Here is an 18,537-nt window from a genome sequence, read left to right on the forward strand (position 1 = left end):
AAATCTGTGTGATTTTCTTCATATAAGTTCTACATACTCCCTATTAAATTTACTCCTGGATATCTTAAATTTTTTATTAATAATGTTGATGAGATTGTTTTTCCATTATATTATCAAGGTGGATTATTGTTAGCATATAGAAAATTATATTGGTATATGGACATTATTCAACACTAGAGGCCCAGTGCCCGAATTCATGCACGGGTGTGGTCCAGCTGGCCCACCCCAATTGGGGCCGATCGGGCCTGGGCTGGCCTGGGGGAGGGGCTGCAGGAGTTTGGCCAGCCGGCCCTGTCCCCTGTTGAACTCCTGGTCAAACTCCCGGTCAAACTCCGGATCGAGGGGACAATTGCATATTATGCTTTTATTATATAGGATTGTTTTTCACTTTGTCTCTGACTCAGAAAGAATTCTAGTAGTACTTAGCTATTAAGTATAATTTTTAAAGGTTTAGATAGCTATCTGTTTTTCAGATTAATGAAATTTATTTGTATTTCTAGTTTATTGACCTTTTGCACTCGGATGTCGAGTGTGACTCGACACGGTTAGCAATAGAATAAAGGAATCGAGAAAAAAGCAAGCGAGTGCAAAGGGTTAAAGGTATATAGCTGTGGATGTAGATGTATATTAGATATACAGGCACACCTTGTTTTACTGCACTTTGCTCTATTGAGCTTTGTAAATAAGAGCGGGGCAAAAGTAGGTTTACAGTTGTGAGTACACGAATTTATTCTTGTTAGTATTTATTAATTATTGTATTATTTTTCATATGAAAAACTCTAAACCTACTTTTGTCTCACTCTGTATTGTGTTTTTCACAAATTGAAGGTCTGTGGTAACCCTGCATCAAGCAAGTCTATCAGTGCCATTTTCCAACATCATTTGCTCACTTCAGGTGTCTGTGTCACATTTTATAACTGCTGCAATATTTCAGACTCCTACTCTCATATTTGTTATAGTGATCTGTGACTAATGATCTTTGTTACTATTGTAATATGCTTTGGGGCTTCCCGAACCATGCCCACGTGAAAACAAAATTAATTGATAAATGTGTGTTTTCTGACTGCTCCCCTGACAGGCCATTCCTCTCTCCCTCTCCAAGGCTTTCCTATTTCCTAAGTCACAACAATATTGAAATTAGGCCAGTTCATAACCCCACAATAGCCTCTTCATGTTCAAGTGAGAGAAAAAGTTGCATGTCTTTAATCCAAAGTCAGAAATAATTAAGCTTAATGAAGAAGGCATGTCGAAAGCTGAGATGGACTGGAAGCTAGGCCTCTTGCACCAAACAGTTGGCCAAGCTGTGGAGACAAAGGAAAGCTTCTTGAGGAAAGTTAAAAATGCTATTCCAGTGAACACACAAGTGATAAGAAAGCAAAACAGCTTTATGCTAATCTGCAGAAAGGTTTAGTGGTCTGTATAGAAGATCAAGCCAGCCACAACATTTCCTTAAGCCAAAGCCTAATCCAGAGCAAGGCTCTAACTCGCATCAGTTCTAGGAAGCCTGAGAGAGGTGAGGAAAATGCAGAAGAAAAATTTGAAGCCAGCAGAGGTTGGTTTATGAGTTTTAAGATAAGATAAAAATGCACAGTAAAGCAGCAAGTGCTGGTGTAGAAGCTGAGTTAGTTATCCAGGAGGTCTAGCCAAGACAGGCTGACTTCTTTCAGGGGCTAATGCAGCTGGTGACTTCAAGTTGAAGCCAATACTCAGTCACCATTCTGAAAATCCTGGGGCCCTTAAGAATTATGCTAAATCTACTCTGCCTGTGTTCTGTAAGTGGAGCAACAAAACCTGGGTGACATCTATCTAAAACATGGCTTGCTGAATATTTTAAGTCCACTGTTGAGACCTACTGCTCAGAAAAAGATTCCTTTCCAAATATTACTACTCACTGACAATGCACATGGTAACTCAAGAGTTCTGATAGAGATGTACAAGATTAATGTTGTTTTCATGCCTCCTAACACAACATCCCTTCTGCAGCCCATGGATCAAAGAATAATTTTGACTCTCAAGTCTTATTTAAGAAATGCATTTTGCAAAATTATATCTGCCATAGGTAGTTATTTCTCTGATCTGGGCAAAGTAAATTGAAGACCTTCTGGAAAGGACTCACAGGTCTAGATGCCATTAAGACATTCTTAATTTATAGGAAGAGGTGAAAATATGAACATTAACAGGAATTTGGGAGAAGTTGATTCCAACACTCCTGGGTGATGGTGAGGGGTTCAAAACTTCAGTGGAAGGGGTAACTGCAGATGCGGTGGAAATAGCAAGAGAACTAGAATTAGTAGTGGAGCCTGAAGATTTGACTGAATTGCAACAATCTCATGGTAACACTTTAATGAATGAGGAACTGGTTCTTATGGATGAGCAAAGAGAGTTGTTTTTTGAGATGGAATCTATTGCTGGTAGAGATGCTGTGAAGATTGTAGAAATGACAACCAAAGATTTAAAGTAGTACATAAATGTAGTCAATGAAGCAGCAGCAGAGTTTGAGGGGATTGACTCCTATTCTGCTGTGGGCAAAATGCTATCAAACAGCATCTCATGCTACAGAGACAGCGCTTGTGAAAGGAAGACTCAGTCCATGCTGCAAACCTCATTGTTGTCTCATTTTGAGAAATTGCTACAGCCACACCCACTTTCAGCAACAGCCACCCTGATCAGTCAGCAGTCATGAACATTGAGGCAAGAACCTCCCACCAGCAAAGATGATAACTCCCTGAAGACTTGGATGATGGTTAGCAATTTTTAGCAATAAAGTACTTTAAATTAAGATATGTACATTGTTTTTTAGACATAATGAATGCTATTGTATACTTAATAGACTATAGTGTAGTGTAAACATAACTTTTATATACACTAGGAAACCAAAAAAATTGTGTGACTCACTTTATTGTGATATTTGTTTTAATGTGGTTGTCTGGAGTTGAACCCATAATATCTCCAAGGTATGCCTGTGGATTAGATATAGATAGGTATCCCTTTGCTCAAAAACTTGAAAAAAATCTCCATGTTTTGAAGCAGAGAGGGAAATAATTCATTGTGATGAATAGTAAAGCTACTTTCAGCTTTAATCTGTGAAAATGGCACTTTACATTAATAGCTTTTTAGAAGTCAAACCATTTTTATAATCTTAGGATATACTATTTAATCTATGTTTTATAAGATACGATTATCTCTTTTGGCTTTGTTATCAAAATTATACTAACCTCAGAAAATGAGTTACTTAGCTTTCTCTTTCTTTCCATTCTATAGCTAGCTTTGGGATATTTGGATATCATTTGTTCCTTGTATGTTTGGTAAAAGTTGCCTGTGAACTTTTATTGACCTTTTATTATTTACTAGTTGCAGAGGGTAATAGTTAGGTTGGTAGAAATGCTGTGTGGAAGAAAATAAAAGAATGCACTCACTGTTTACCAAGACAGTGAAGTTAAATTTCAATTTTCTAATCTAACAAATGCCTATGTATTTTGACATCATAGCTCTGAATACAATGCAGTTACATATTTCATTTGAAAATAAAACTTAAGAAGAACTGTGTTAATATTACCTGGCACTTCCAGAAATCATTAAAAAAAAATGCTGTGTGGAAGCCAACAGGTTCCATAAATATCAACTTTGGTAGATTGTTAAAACATAATACTGAATGGAAAAAAAGCAACATACCAAAAGGATATGTACAGTTGATATCATTTCTCTAAATTTTAAAAATACAAATAAAGGTCTATATATATATACTTTATACACTGAGTGGCCAGATTATTATGATCTCTGAATGCATAATAATCTGGCCACTCGGTGTGTGTGTGTGTGTGTGTGTGTGTGTATATATATATATATATATATATATATATATATATATATGTGAGGCCACAATATATATATATTAGAGGCCACGTGCATGGGTGGGGTCTGGCCAGCCTGGCCAGGGGGAGGGGACATGGGCGGTTGGCCGGCCTGCTTGTTGGTCAAACTTCTGGTCAAGGGGACAATTTGCATATTAGCCTTTTATTATATAGGATATTCAATGAGTGGCCAGATTATTATGCGTTCAGAGATCACAATAATCTGGCCACTCAGTGTATATGTGTGTGTATATGTGTGTGTGTGTGTGTGTGTGTGTGTGTGTGTGTGTGTGTGTGTATAAAATATACATATGTGTGTAAAAGTATTTTAATGAAATGGAAGAGATACAAACAAAACAAATAATAATGACTATCTCAAGAAAGAGGAACACATAAATGGAACTAGAAATCATTGTGAAAGCAGATCCTAACTTTTATTATGTATATTTATATATAAACTTTGTATATTCTCATTAAATAGTCTTAAGCAATACTAAAATATCAGCGGTAATCCTTTCTAGATTGTGGGGGCATGAGGATTCTGGTAATTATGGTATTCCTTATAATTTCTGTGTTTTTATTTTTTTAAATTTCTGACTTGATAAAAGATGGCTTTCAGAATCTATTGAAATGATCTTTAGATGCATTATACTAACAAAAGTTTTAATAATTATTTTATTGTTAAATATGTTATATTTGGGTTTTTAATCAGGATTTTAGCATGTGTTATTTATATTTTTGTGGTATCTTTCCCAGACTGTATGATCAACACCTTGTTTTGTTATTACTCTGCTCCTTTAAAATGTCCAGTGTTTCTTTGCTCCCTGCAGAATAAAGCCAGGTCTTTGAGATTAACATTAACATCTTCCTAACTTTGACCCCTATCTTTATTGATCAGATGTATCTAAAGCTCTCAAGCATACAGCATTCATTATTTGTTTTTAAATATAATTTTATTGATTTCAGAGAGAGAGATAGAAACATCAATGATGAGAGAGAGAGTCGTCGATTGGATGCCTCCTGCACGTCCCCTACTAGGGATCAAGCCCACAACCCAGGCATGTGCCCTTGACCAGAATTGAACCCAGGACCCTTCATTCCACAGGCCAACACTATATCCACTGAGCCAAACTGGTTAGGGCTGTAGCCTTCTTTTTATCATAATTGATTTTAGTTTCCCTAGTCATTCTTTTTTATTCCTTTGCACACTTTTTAAAATGCCAATAATGTAATTCTCTTAGCAGTCTTCTGTTAGCAATCTGTTATTATCCTTTCAAGTGTGTTTCCTATGTCACCTCCTCTATAATAATACGTATTCTATAGTGTGTGTATGTGTAAAATTTGCATGTAAGATTAGGTATTCCTGGAGGAAGTAAGGATATGGAAATTAGTAAACAATATATCAACATGCCTAGATGATCAAAAATAATGTATATAAAAGGCTACTTAATCTCTGTGTAAAGTAATACAGTAAACATGGAGATATGCCACATAGATTCTCCTTCACGGAAGGACCTGTTGCTCTAGCTGCTAGGAGTGCTGTTAGGGCACTGTCAGCCCCTTTAGGGATTGCCTCACCTATACAGAACTCATGAGGACAAGCTCTTTCAGGAACCACCCACTTCCAATGGCTGATCAATTTGGATGCAGAAAGAACTGGCTATTTCAACCCAATGCAGGACAACTATGATGAGTCCTTTCATCTTTAGAGCTCTTCTTAGGATTATTGGAGGCTGTTAGACTTGCATCATAGCTGACTTCTCCATCTTCCCAACCTTGCCTCTCCCTTGCCTTCCATAGATAATGAACCCAAAGCACTCCCAATAAACATTCTGAACACTAACTCCACCTCAGAGTCTGTTTGCATTGAATCCAAACTGCAGTAAGTAGTTTGTTTGCATTTTTTATATAGCCCTTATCTATTTGTGTTCTGTATATATGTACCTTATTCCATTCTTGAACACTGACTAGCTCTGAGGGTAAGGGCCATTTTGTATTCTTAGCATCTAACACAGCAACAACATTCTAGGCTTCAGTAAGAGATACACACACACATACATTAACTGAGCAAGTTTATCAAATATAAAAATTCTTTTATTTAGGATTTTAAAGATCTTATTTTAAAATTCTTCCAGCTTTCCGATGAAATGGAAACAACGAGGAATATAGAGGTATTTAAAATTTCTGTTTTTTGATATTATGTATCAAGGTACTATGTGGAGGTAAAAGAATGTTTGTAATAACAGATTTGGCTATAGAGATAGGGACCATAAGAGCGAGAGTTGGGAACAGATATAGAAGCTTTCTTTTTTTAAAAAAATTTGAAAATATATTTTTATTGACTTCAGAGAGGAAGAGAGAGAGAGAAATAGAAACATCAATGATAAGAGAGAAACATTGATCGGCTGCCTCCTGCCCACCCCACACTGGGGATTGAGCCTGCAACCTGGGCATGTGCCCTGACCGGAAATCGAACTGTAACCTCCTGGTTCATAGGTCTATGATCAACCACTGAGCCACGCCAGTCGGGCAGAAGCTTTCTTTTCCTGCTCAGGCCATTTCCTTATGTGTAGTTAAAATTCTTGATCATTTGATCAATTCTTAATTTAGTTCTGCAATATTATTTTCTTTTGCTTTTGGATTTGGCATGTGAATATATCAGGGTCTTAATTTCAAAGAAACAGATAGTATGAAGATTTTGCTTAGGTGGAATAAATATTTTTCAATTATTATCATAAAAAGAAGTAAAATAACTAACAGTTAAGTATTTAACTGTCTCCTACTAAGAATACTAACTGAAAAGAGTAAAGTAATTAATGTTGTGTCATATTTCCTCTTTCTAGGGTTGCAACTTCGCAGGATTCAAAACAAATGAGCTTACTCAACTACCCAGATACTTGGATGCTGAACGAATTTATCTCTTTATTTTAAAAGCCCATAACTTTGATGTATGTAAATATTATTTTATTTTTGTATGATAAATTTGTAGAATATGATTTAATGAATCAGACCTTTATTTAAAGATCTGACAAATTAAATGTTTAAGCAAGGTTTAATCCTTTGAGTATTAAGTCTGGCAGGAAAGACCAGTGATGATTTACATCCTGATCACCTGAAGAGAGTGTATTAGACTCTGTGTTCCTGCCTCAGGGGCCTGAGGTTGCTAGTGTGCATTGGCTTAGCATGTGCTGGAGAGGTTGTGGAGAAAGGGGAACCCTCATTCACTGCTGGTGGGACTGTAGACTGATTCAGCCACTATGGAAAAAAGTAAGGTAGTTCCTCAAAAAATTGACTCAAGTTACCATATGACCCAGCAATCCCTCTTCTGGGAATCTTGAAAACATTTATTCCCTAAGATATATGCACCCCTATGTTCATTGAAGCACTATTCACAGTGGCCAAGACATAGAAACAACCAGTGTCTCAATAGACGATTGGATAAAGAAGGTGTGGTACATATATACTATGGAATACTACTCAGCCATAAAAAAGATGAAATACTGCCAAATGCAATAATATGGATGGACCTTGAGGATATTATGCTAAGTGAAATAAGTCAGACAGAAAAAGCTAAAGCACCAAATGATTTCACTCATATGTGGGATATAAAACTGAAACTCATAGACATATACAACAAAATGGTGCTTACCAGAGGGAAGGGAAGTTGGAGGATAGTAAGGGGTAAAGGCAGCCAAATATATGGTGGTAGAAGATTATTTTACTTTGGGTGATGGGCACACAATGCAATATACAGATCATGTATCATAGAAATCTACACTTGAAACCTATATAAGCTTATTAACCAGTGTTACCCCAATAAATTTAATTAAAAAGAAAACAACAACAACAAAAGAAATCCTTATAATAACTTACAAGGAATGAACTTACGAATCTGAAACTCAGAAAGAGAAGGTTAAAGGGCTACTGTTTTATGCCCTTTATTTCAGTGGGAATTCACTGAAATACCTGAATTCTCCTTACCTCATCCAAACACATTCCTGTACATAGAGCCACAGATTAAATTTCTTGATGAACAAAAGTATATATTAGCCTCTTTATCACACTGAACAGAACCTTGGCTAGAGATTATGCTCAGTAAAAATTTTATTGAATTGAATTGTGAATAAAGGGCCTATACTGGTAATATAGTTAAAAGGAGAAAGCTGAGCCACAAGCATACTTACATACACAAATAGAAATTCAAGAGAATATAGAAGTAATTTTTTCCAACCTGAGTCAATTTAGGAGAAAAAGTTCCAAGTCAGATAATCTGTAGGTTTTAAAATATATTTACATTTACTGGTACTGGAATCAAAAAAGTATCACAAATGTAGAAGGGTAGTGGTGTTGAGAAGGAGAGAACCATTTAGCTTTTTAAGCTGGGTTTGGGTTTGTTTTCTTTTTCCAATTTTCAATTTTTGGTTGTTTTGACTGTTGATATATTTTAAAGAATTTGGAATTTCCCTGGGGGGGGAAAAAAGAAGTTAATGATAATAAACATAACCAAAATTAAGACTAAGATCAATCATGCAATTAGTTTATAATAAAAAGCATCTTTGCTTGAAATATGCAAATAATTTAAGCAAAAATATTCATCTTTCCCCCAATACTTTAATTTTCTACTTTTTCTTTATGTACTTTACATATCTTATATAATAAAAGGCTAATATGCAAATCGACTGAACAGTGGAATGACCAGTCACTATGACGTGCACTGACCACCAGGGGAAAGACGCTCAATGCAGGAGCTGCCTCCTGGTGGTCACAGTGGGAGCACCGCTCAGCCAGAAGTCAGGCTCATGGCTGGCGAGCACAACAGCCGTGGCGGGAGCCTCTCCTGCCTCCGCGGCAATGCTAAGGATATCTGATGGGGAGAGGGCCTAAGCCAGCAGTCAGACATCCTCCGAGGGCTCCTGGACTGCAAGAGGGCACAGGCCGGGCTGAGGGACCCCCTTGAGCGCACAAATTTTGTGCACTGGGTCTCTAGTGTTCTTTATAATTAGGAAGTACCAAATCTAAGATAATGCTGTTACCAATGTAAGTGAAAGAGAAGTGCCCCCACAGAATTTGTGATAAATAATCTTCTCAGCATAAAAGTTTGCACGATGTGTTTTTGTTGCTGTTGACTTGTACTTGAGGAACAAGAATTTATATCTATGTATTTCATTAAAAGAAATCTTAAACTCTACTGAATCTGGCATTTAAAAACTTTTAGTTGAATAAGATAAAATGATCTATTGAATATACCTCTTTAAACCAAGATTTACAATCTGTAATAGTCATGGTAAATAGACTTAACTTTATGTGACAATTTAGATCCATTGCTTAAAGAGAGCTCTATGTTTAGGTAAGGTCTAGATTATAATGGGGTTGATTGGGATAGAAGTCCATGATTGTTGACATCTGTCTTCATTGTAAAAGAGAGCTTGTAGCATATCTTGGATTTTTGCTATTCTTGACCTAGCCTACATTATAATTTCCATATGTCCTAGCCAAATGTGATTATTGAAATGTTGCTAATATGACAGATGAATTTTTAAATTATATTTTAATTAATTTATATATAAATTCCAAAACTAATACTTGATTCACTTATCAAATAACTTTTGATTATGGTTGAAACAAAATTATAACCATTTATTTTATGAAGTCTAAATATTGATCTAGTATGTATGATGAAAATTTGGTGTTCAAATTGAGATGTGCTATAAGTATAAATTATACAGTATATTTCAAAGGCCTAGTACCAAAAAAGATTGTAAAATATTTAATTAATATAGTTTAAATCATATGATAACATTTTAAATATACGCTGAGTGGCCAGATTATTTGATCTCTGAACGCATAATAATCTGGCCACTCAGTGTATATCATATATCATAAAAGGCTAATATTCAAATTGTCCCCTTGACCAGGAGTTTGACCAACAGGCAGGCCGGCCAACTGCACATGTCCCCTCCCCCTGGCCAGGCTGGCAGGACCCCACCCATGCACGAATTCATATAATCTGGCCACTCAGTGTATATAGTTGGTTAAATGTCATTAAAATTTATTTCACCTTTTACTTTTTACTTTTTTAAAGTGGCTACTAGAAAATTTAATATTACAATAGAGCCCTACATTAAATTTATATTGAACACATACTCTTTACAAAGCCTGTTTAATTAACACGTTTTATAATGTATTTTAATTTGATCCCCATCTGTCCTTTTTTGTAGGAAAAAGTTGCTAAACTCTGGAGGACTTATTTTCTCTCAGAAGCCTCTATTGCTCTTTTGCATGATTCCTTTTGGTGGTGGTTTCTCCATAAATTTAAGGTATGATATTTTTTAAACTTCCTTTTTAGGTTGATTTGCAGCATTATTCATTTTTCAGTAGAGGTAGCACTGGTACAAAAAATTTATTTCTGGATCCTTTCACAGAGCTTGGTTTTTTAGTATTCCACACATTTAGTATTCCACACAAGAAATCCTGTTTGAAATAGAGTTCTTACACAGGATTAAGAATTTAATATGGATTTCAAAGAATCTGGGTCTTCATTTAATCATAAAAAGATTAGTGAAATCAAATATAGTGAGTAATAAAGTTGTAGCTTTGTTTCATACTAGCATTTGCTAATAAACAATAAATAGAAAGCCCACTGCAAGTCAGTGACATCGAAGGAGGTCTTCATTTGGGAACCAGTCTGCAGACCATTTAGAGGGAGGGTCCTCAGTTGATTCAGAAAGGATGACTCTGATTAGGATTAAAGAGATAGAGGTGTGTATCTGGGAAACAATAAGAGAATGGATGTAAGCACCTCATAAATCTTACTTTAGAAAATACATGAACCTAGAAAAAGTGGTGAATATAAATGACTGCTGTGTAGCCCCTGGATCTGGAAGAATGGAAAATAGAGCAACACAGGGCATCACAGTATAAGCATTAAGAAGGTGTGCCACCCCATCAAGGAGCCTGCCTTGCCCCAGCTCAAGTTACCCCCAGAAAACTGCCTTTGGATCCTCACAGAAATTTCATACCATGAAAAAATGGGCGTTACCAATTTTATATATGAAGTATTCGAGTAGCGCTTTAATGTAATTCTAGGTAAGAATATTTCTGATATTGTTAGGAGCTGAATGAGGTACAGGAAGTGACATATGAATTCTACAAAGATCATTATCTAGGGAAATTTGTGGAATCAGGAGAGTTTCATTATCTCAAGTTTCTTTTCTAGATCTGGATCCCGAATTTATGTTTTCCCATAACAGAGAGAAACCTTACTTTCCCACTAAATCTGTTAGGATTATATATCACAATTTTTTGAAGAAAGTGTCTAGCATAATACTGATTTTATAACTGGAATAAAATAAAACTCAGTCACATATAATTTAATTACCAATATAATATGAAAAAAATGATACTCTAGAACAGTGATGGAGAACCTATGACACGCGTAGCCATTTCTGATGACACGCGGCCGCTGAAGTTTATTAAATACAATTATATATAACAATTATACATTTATGTTATTTAAACTATAAATATTGCGAAATAATGTTTTTTCCTCAAAATGACACACTACCTGAGTTATGCTTAGTTTTTTGGCGAAGTTTGACACACCAAGCTCAAAAGGTTGCCCATCACTGCTCTAGAATATAGCATGCTTCAGCATGCTGACTCTAAAACTTGTGCCAGTTATTGTTATATGATTAATATAAGAGCACATTTTGCTTCTTTATCGCCCGTAATTTAATGGTAGGCTGCTAATAGGAAAAATGCTATACTTGAACCCAGAAAACTAAAATTTAAATCTATTTTTCCCATTAGTTAGTGTGAGACTTCGGGCTATTCGAGAAAACTCCTCTGAGCTTCCCTAATCTAAAGGCAAAACAAACAAACAAAAAAAAAAACAGGTAAAAAATATAACATAAAACCTGTTTTTTTCTAGGATGGTTGTGTGTTCTAAAAGCGGCATGAATAAGAAGACACATAATAAACTGTGAAATGCCATAGAAATGTAATAAGGGATGCAATATAATAGAGTTAAGAGATCTGGCTTTCAAAAACAAGTTTATGCACTTAGTAAATAATGTGACCTTGAATAGTTATTGACCTCTTTAAGTCATTCATAAAGTTTTAAAAATTACCTTATGTGTTTACTGGTAGTGTTATGAGAAAATGTATGTAAAGTTTGGTTTTCATGGAACTAGGTATAGAGTGAGTGTTTAATAGATAGATCTATTTATTATTATTGTTATTGTTATTATTATTGTTATTATTATTATTATTATTATTATATTGATAGATAGAACACAGTGTCCTTCCAAAAATATTGAAAAGGGAGAAGACTTCCTAACTCATTCTATGAAGCCAGCATTAATCTGATACCAAAGTCAACAGTACTATAAGAAACAAAAAATCCTTTCGTGAAAATTAATGTAAAAATCCTCAACAAAATACTAGCTAACCAAATTCAGCAGCATATTAAAAATATTTCTCTATGATAAGTGGGATTTATTCCTGGGATGCAAGTATAATGTGATGTTAAACAGCTTGATCTAATGGATATATCAGCAACCTGAATATCATAAACAGGTACAGGATATATTTTTTTTCCAAGCTTATCATAACATTTACCAAAAAAATGATCATACCATTTTCCTACTCTGTCTCCTATGGAGGTATATATGGTATGGACATGTATTACTAAAAGACATATTCTCAAAGTTTCTGCTTCAGGAAATTCTTCATACATGTTAAGTGTAGATTGTGTATTTGAAACATGCTAACTTTCTTGACTAATAAATTACATATATATGTATACATATACATATATATATATATATATACACACACACACACACACATATATATATATATGTATACATATACATATACATATATATATGTGATCAGGAACTGATATTAACATTATCATTATTATTTTTGCTATAATTTCCTTCCATAAATTTATTACACAAGTATGAGAGCTGTATTGGGAGTTAGGAGACCTAGATTCTAGTCTGGCTCTCAGTTACTTAACTGTATAACCTTAAATAATTCTCTTAATCTTTCTGAGCACCAGTGCAATCACTAAAATAGAAGAACTTAATGTAGATGATATCCAACTTCCATTTTATGTCTAAGATCCTGTGCATTTGTAAATCCCAGCTCATATGGCTTGCTAATTTCATAAAAAACTACCACTAACTTTGAAAATTTTTGGTGTTTATTACCATGATGTATTAATGCCAGGATGCTTCTACAGTTGACATCATAAATGAATTTGGACCATTTAATTCATCTTTATTGCTTAATTCATAGATTTGAACTCTAATTCATCTCTTCATTTCTTAATAAAGCAAGAATCCAGGGTACTACATTAGGACTTTACTATAATATTGCCATTATTATCTATATATTTCTTCCTTCTTGCAACATCCTTATTTTGTTTTCAGTTTAGCTATGATGTCACAATTTTACTAGTTCTAGTTATGACTGTTTCACCCCAATAATTGCTTTACTTTCATGCTGAGTTACTGGTAATGAAAGAATTGGAATGGTTATAGAACAATAGTAGGTAACTAAGTCATTGATTGCCTTCTATATGCCAACTACTATAAGAACCTTCATTAATTCATCAAGCATTTTTGTGTTTTCTGTGTGCCAGGCACTGTGCTTGAAATACATCACATAAAACATGATCCTTGTCCTTATTTAATTTTAAGATACTACTTTATGATATGTATATATTATCAACATTTGTCAGATGAGGAAACTAGGACTTAATTAACTTGCCCAGGGTAATGCAGCTAATGAAATAACAGCCAGGATTTAAATTTAGGTCTGCATGATGCCAAAACCCATGTTCATTCCACTGTAGCAACTGATCTGCTCTTTAAGAATAGATAAAATTACTGACAGGCAAACAAATTCTAATTTTAAATTGTAATATTAATGATTTTAATTCCATACATCTTTTGTTTTTTAAGCCTGACAAAGAAAATCAAGATTTCTTGTTTGATAGGATTTCAGAAAGTTACGTGACACTTTTCATAAGCATACCTCTAAGTAAAAAGGATGCATTCTTTCAGGTAAAACATAGAAATTAATGGTTATGCTAATTATTTTTGGAGCTAATGAAATAGAAAAATAGTTATTTTACTTAAACACATATGAGAACATATTTTATTACTTTGAAAGCAAAATTTCCTGAAATAAAGTAAGTTATGATTCTGTTTTAATCCTTACCTGTGGACATGCTTTATTATTATTATTATTGATTTGAGAGAGAGGGAGGGAGAGAAAGAGAGAGAAACATAGATCAGTTGTTTCTCGTACTACAACTTGGTCATGTGCCCTGCTGATATGTTCCTCACTCCAGAATATTGTTTTCCGTTGACTAAAGTTCTTACAGAATCTCCTTAGTGAGATATAGGTCTTTTGTTTGCATATTAATAATTTGAAAACTATTGACTTATCCTATGTATATTCTTGGTTTTTATATTTATCTAAAAATTGCTTATCAATTTTGTTTTTCTTTATAATATATCTTTCGATCTAAGAGGACTTGAAAAGTTTATGTTATGCCTAAGGACTAAGTCCCTGTTAAGTAAAGAACATGGACAAATTTATGAATCAAATGCTTGTTTTACTTTGCTCTACTATTAACTAATGAGTAGGGTTGATTAAAATAATTTCTATTCTTGAGTAATGTTAAATGAAGATGGTAGGAATTTCATTGGGTATTTTTAAATTTAAACATCTAGTATTTCAAAGCAGAAGCCACATTCAAATACTTCATTGTGTTGACATCTGTAAATCAGAAATAAATAGGTATTTTTGGAGTCAGTAAATGTTTCTTTTCCATGGGTAAAACAAGCCTAAAATAAAAATAGTTAAATGTCCTTCATAAACAAACCTAAATTGTGAAATATTTATGTTTGATCTTTACTTATCTTATAGACATATACCTACTGTGTCACAAAAGGAAACCAGTAGTAGACTTGGAATGAGATTTGGCTTCATGTCTGGAATCTGCTACTAATTTCCTGGGGGATCTTGTTAAGACATTCAGTCTCAGTTCCACAGCTGGTTGTCAGATAAAGATGATGATCAGATTCCTGATTCATAAATTATTGTTTTGTAGAACAATGATGTTCTCAAAGATAGACTGAAATTTTGTCTGCTAATATTGAATATTTTTTTCTTACTTGCAGGAAATAGTTAATAGCTAGGATTTGGGCTAATTAAATTGTCTAGAGGTGACAAAAACAACAGTTTCTCTCTCCATAATCTTTCTTTGCTTGAGAACCAGGCCACCTCCCTACAGGTTTATCCCCTTCAGAGCAATTTAAATGGAAGTGGAGCCTCATCTCTCATTGACCAATTTCCATTATTTTTAACTCATTCAGATAAGTGTGGGTTTTGTTACTATTGGCTCATCTGACTTATCATACCTAAGAAAGAGAAATTTATTAATATTAAAAAATAAAAATTTATCTTCAGATCTTATTATTCATACACTAGAGACCTGGTTGCACAAATTTGTGCATGGGTGGGGTCCGGCTGGTTTGCCCTGATTGGGGCCAATCAGGCCAGCCAAGGGAAAGGGCTGCAGGCAGTTGGTGAGCCAGCCCTGCCCCTGATCCGAGAGGGGGCGCTAATTGGGGGTGGGACTGGCTGGGGAGAGGGGCCGCAGGCGGTTGGCCAGCCGACCCGCCCCCTGGTCAAACTCCTGGTTGAACTCCGGGTGGAGGGGACAATTTGCATATTAGCCTTTTATTATATCAGATATTAACTGAATCTAAACATATTTACTGTGACTTTTACTTCCCTCTCTTCCCATATTGTACAAAGATATTCCTTTAGAAATTTTTCCCAACACAATTTGACACTTGATCTCTTTTTCCTTTAATCTCCTGAAGGTAAGGTGCTCACAGAAAACTTTTAGAGGTTTCCCTTTTTCACCATGTACAACATTTAATTTTAATGATTAGGTTTATCCTCTTCAGAGCTATTTAAGTGGAAGTGGTTTTTATGTACCACAAATAAAATATGTGATTCTTTCTGGTAGTAAAATGTTCATGGTTCATTCAATAAAGTTAAATATATCAATATATTAAAGCATTCTCCTATCTCATCCCTGCCCCCCTCCCAAAATAATCATTGAGTTTTTTCAAATAAAACCATCACTTACAAGCAAATGTGAACAATACTGGATTCGGTGACTCTATTAGTTTCCTATTGTAGCTGTAACAAATTGTCACAAACTTAGTGGCTTATAAGAGCAGAAATTAATTGTCTCACAATTAGGCCAGAAGTCCAAAACAAGTCTTTTTAAAAAAATTGTCTTTATTGTTGACAGTATTATAATTGTTCCCTTTTTTCCCCCCATTGATCCCCTCCATCTTACACCTATCCCTCCCAGGCCTTTACCACACTGTTGTCTGTGTCCATGGGCTATGCATATCTATATATATAAAAGCCTAAATGACTGAATAACTAAATGACTGGTTGACTGGTTGCTATGATGTGCACTGATCACCAGGGGGCAGACCCTCAACACAGGAGCTGCCTTCTGGTGGTCAGTGCACTCCCACAGCCAACCTCCCATGGCCGGCCAACTTCCTGCAGTCCCTCCCCACAGCCAGCTGGCCCCCCTGATCAGCCCTGATCGCTGACCAGGCCAAGGGACCCCACCCATGCACGAATTCATGCACTGGGACTCTAGTATGCATATAAGTTCCCTGGTTAAACTCTCCCCACCCTGAGTTTTTTTTTCTTTAATTAAATTTATTGAAGTGACATTGGTCAACATAATCATATAGGTTTCAAGTGTTCTGTGTTACAAGATCTGTATATTGATTGCACCATGTGCCCACTACCCAAAGTCAAATCTTATCCTGTCACCCTATATTAGCATCCCCTTCTTCCCCTACCCACTTACCTCCACAACTACCACACTGCTATTTGTTTTCATGAGTGCTAGTTTTATATCCCATATGGTTCTTAACTTTTTCTAACTGACTTATTTCACTTAGCATAATATTCTCAAGGTACATCCATGTTGTTGCAAATGGCAGTATTTTATTCTTTCTTATGGCTGAGTAGTATTCCACTGTGTATATGTTCCACATCTTCTTTATCCAGTCCTCTATCACAGGACACTTTGGTGATCTTAGTGTTGTGATCTTATGGTTTTTTTTGTTTGTTTGTTTCAGAATAACTCCCTTGAGTATTTCCTGCAATGGAGGTTTCTGGTAATAAAATCCCTCATCTTCTGTATGTCTAGGAATGTCTTTATTTCTCCTTCATATTTAAAGGATAATTTCTCTAGATATGTTATTTGTGGCTTGTAATTTCTCTCTTTCAGACGTTTGAATATTTGGCTCCACTCTCATCTGGCTTGTGGAATTTCTACTAAGAAGTTGGATGAAATTATGATGGGTTTTCCTTTGTATTTCACTTTCTTCTTTTCCCTGGCTGCTTTGAGCATTTTTTCTTTGTCATTAATTTTTGACAGTATTAATACCAACTGCCTTGGAGAATGCCTCTTTGGATTGAAGTAACTAGGTGTTCTGTTTGCTTCTTGGATTTGAGGATCTAGTTCTTTCCATAGGTTTGGGAAGTTGTCATCCACTATTTGTTTGAATATACTCTCTGTTCCCTGTTCCCTCTCTTCCTCCTCCAGAATGCCTATTATTCTAATACTAGGGGCCCAGTGCATGAATTTGTGCGCCTTGAAAGGAACTGTGGGCCGTGAGGCTATGGTGGGCACAGGGGCAGGTCTCGGCCCATCCTCCGTGCCACCGCCCGGCCCCTCCACAGTGGCCCCTGGTCCCCTGTCTGCAGCAGCCCAGCTCATGCCACTACTGCTCCTATGCACTGACAGTGCCAGCCCCACTCACATCCTCTGACAGTATGGAGCGATTAGGGCCCATGCCGGCTGTGGGTGCGAGAGGCGGCTGCTGGCCCCGATCGCCCCTCAGGAGCAGTGAGAGGTGGAGAAGCCCTGAGGGAAGATTGGGGCTGGCAGCTGCCACTTGCACCCACTGACAGTGCTGAGCGATCAGGGCTGGCACTGGGCACAGGCAGCAGGTGTGAGTGCCAGGCGGGACCACAGTGAATGGGAGCAAAGAATTTTTAGTAACCATCAGAGGCTGCCCCAATGACAGAAACCAGTGCCCCACCTTGGTCTGGCACCCTACTCACCTGCTCCACCATCCCCCTGGTGGTCAGTGCACATCATAGCTTGTTCGGTTCTGATCAGTTCTGCCATTCTGTCTATTTGCATATTAGCCTTTTATTATATAGGATTGCTTTTTCCAATGGAGTCAGATAAGTCTCATACAGCTCTTTCATTATTTTTTATGTTCAGGTCTCTCTCTCTCTCTCTCTTCTTCCCTCTGTGTCATTTCTAGATTCCTATCTTTGATATCACTAATTATTTCCTCCATCTGGTTGGCTCTGTTTTTTATGCTCAGTAGTTTACTTTTAATCTCCTTAATTGCATGCTTTATTTCCAGGATTTCTGATTGGTTCTTCTGTAAAGTTTCAATCTTTTTTGTAAAGAACTTCTTTTTTTTCATTGATTTGTTTTCTGCGTGCATTGAATTGCCTGTCTATATTTTCTCGCATCTTGAGTATTTTCAGAACTGCAATCTTGAAATCTCTGTCATTTATATCATGTACTAGTATTTCC

General features: G+C 35.8%; 1 protein-coding gene across 3 annotated transcripts in view; it reads left to right on the plus strand.

The window, feature by feature from the left end:
* Positions 1–18,537, plus strand: part of FAM227B (family with sequence similarity 227 member B) — a 208,748-nt gene that overhangs the window by 18,702 nt on the left and 171,509 nt on the right. For all 3 annotated transcript variants that reach the window (XM_054716253.1, XM_054716251.1, XM_054716252.1), the window contains exons 6-9: positions 5,987–6,022; positions 6,695–6,799; positions 10,070–10,168; positions 13,826–13,927. In XM_054716253.1, coding sequence (XP_054572228.1) covers positions 5,987–6,022; positions 6,695–6,799; positions 10,070–10,168; positions 13,826–13,927 — 342 coding nt within the window. The remainder of the gene's footprint in view (positions 1–5,986; positions 6,023–6,694; positions 6,800–10,069; positions 10,169–13,825; positions 13,928–18,537) is intronic.

The sequence above is a fragment of the Eptesicus fuscus genome, chromosome 5 (assembly GCF_027574615.1).
Source record: "Eptesicus fuscus isolate TK198812 chromosome 5, DD_ASM_mEF_20220401, whole genome shotgun sequence".
In the NCBI taxonomy this organism is placed as follows: Eukaryota; Metazoa; Chordata; class Mammalia; order Chiroptera; family Vespertilionidae; genus Eptesicus; species Eptesicus fuscus.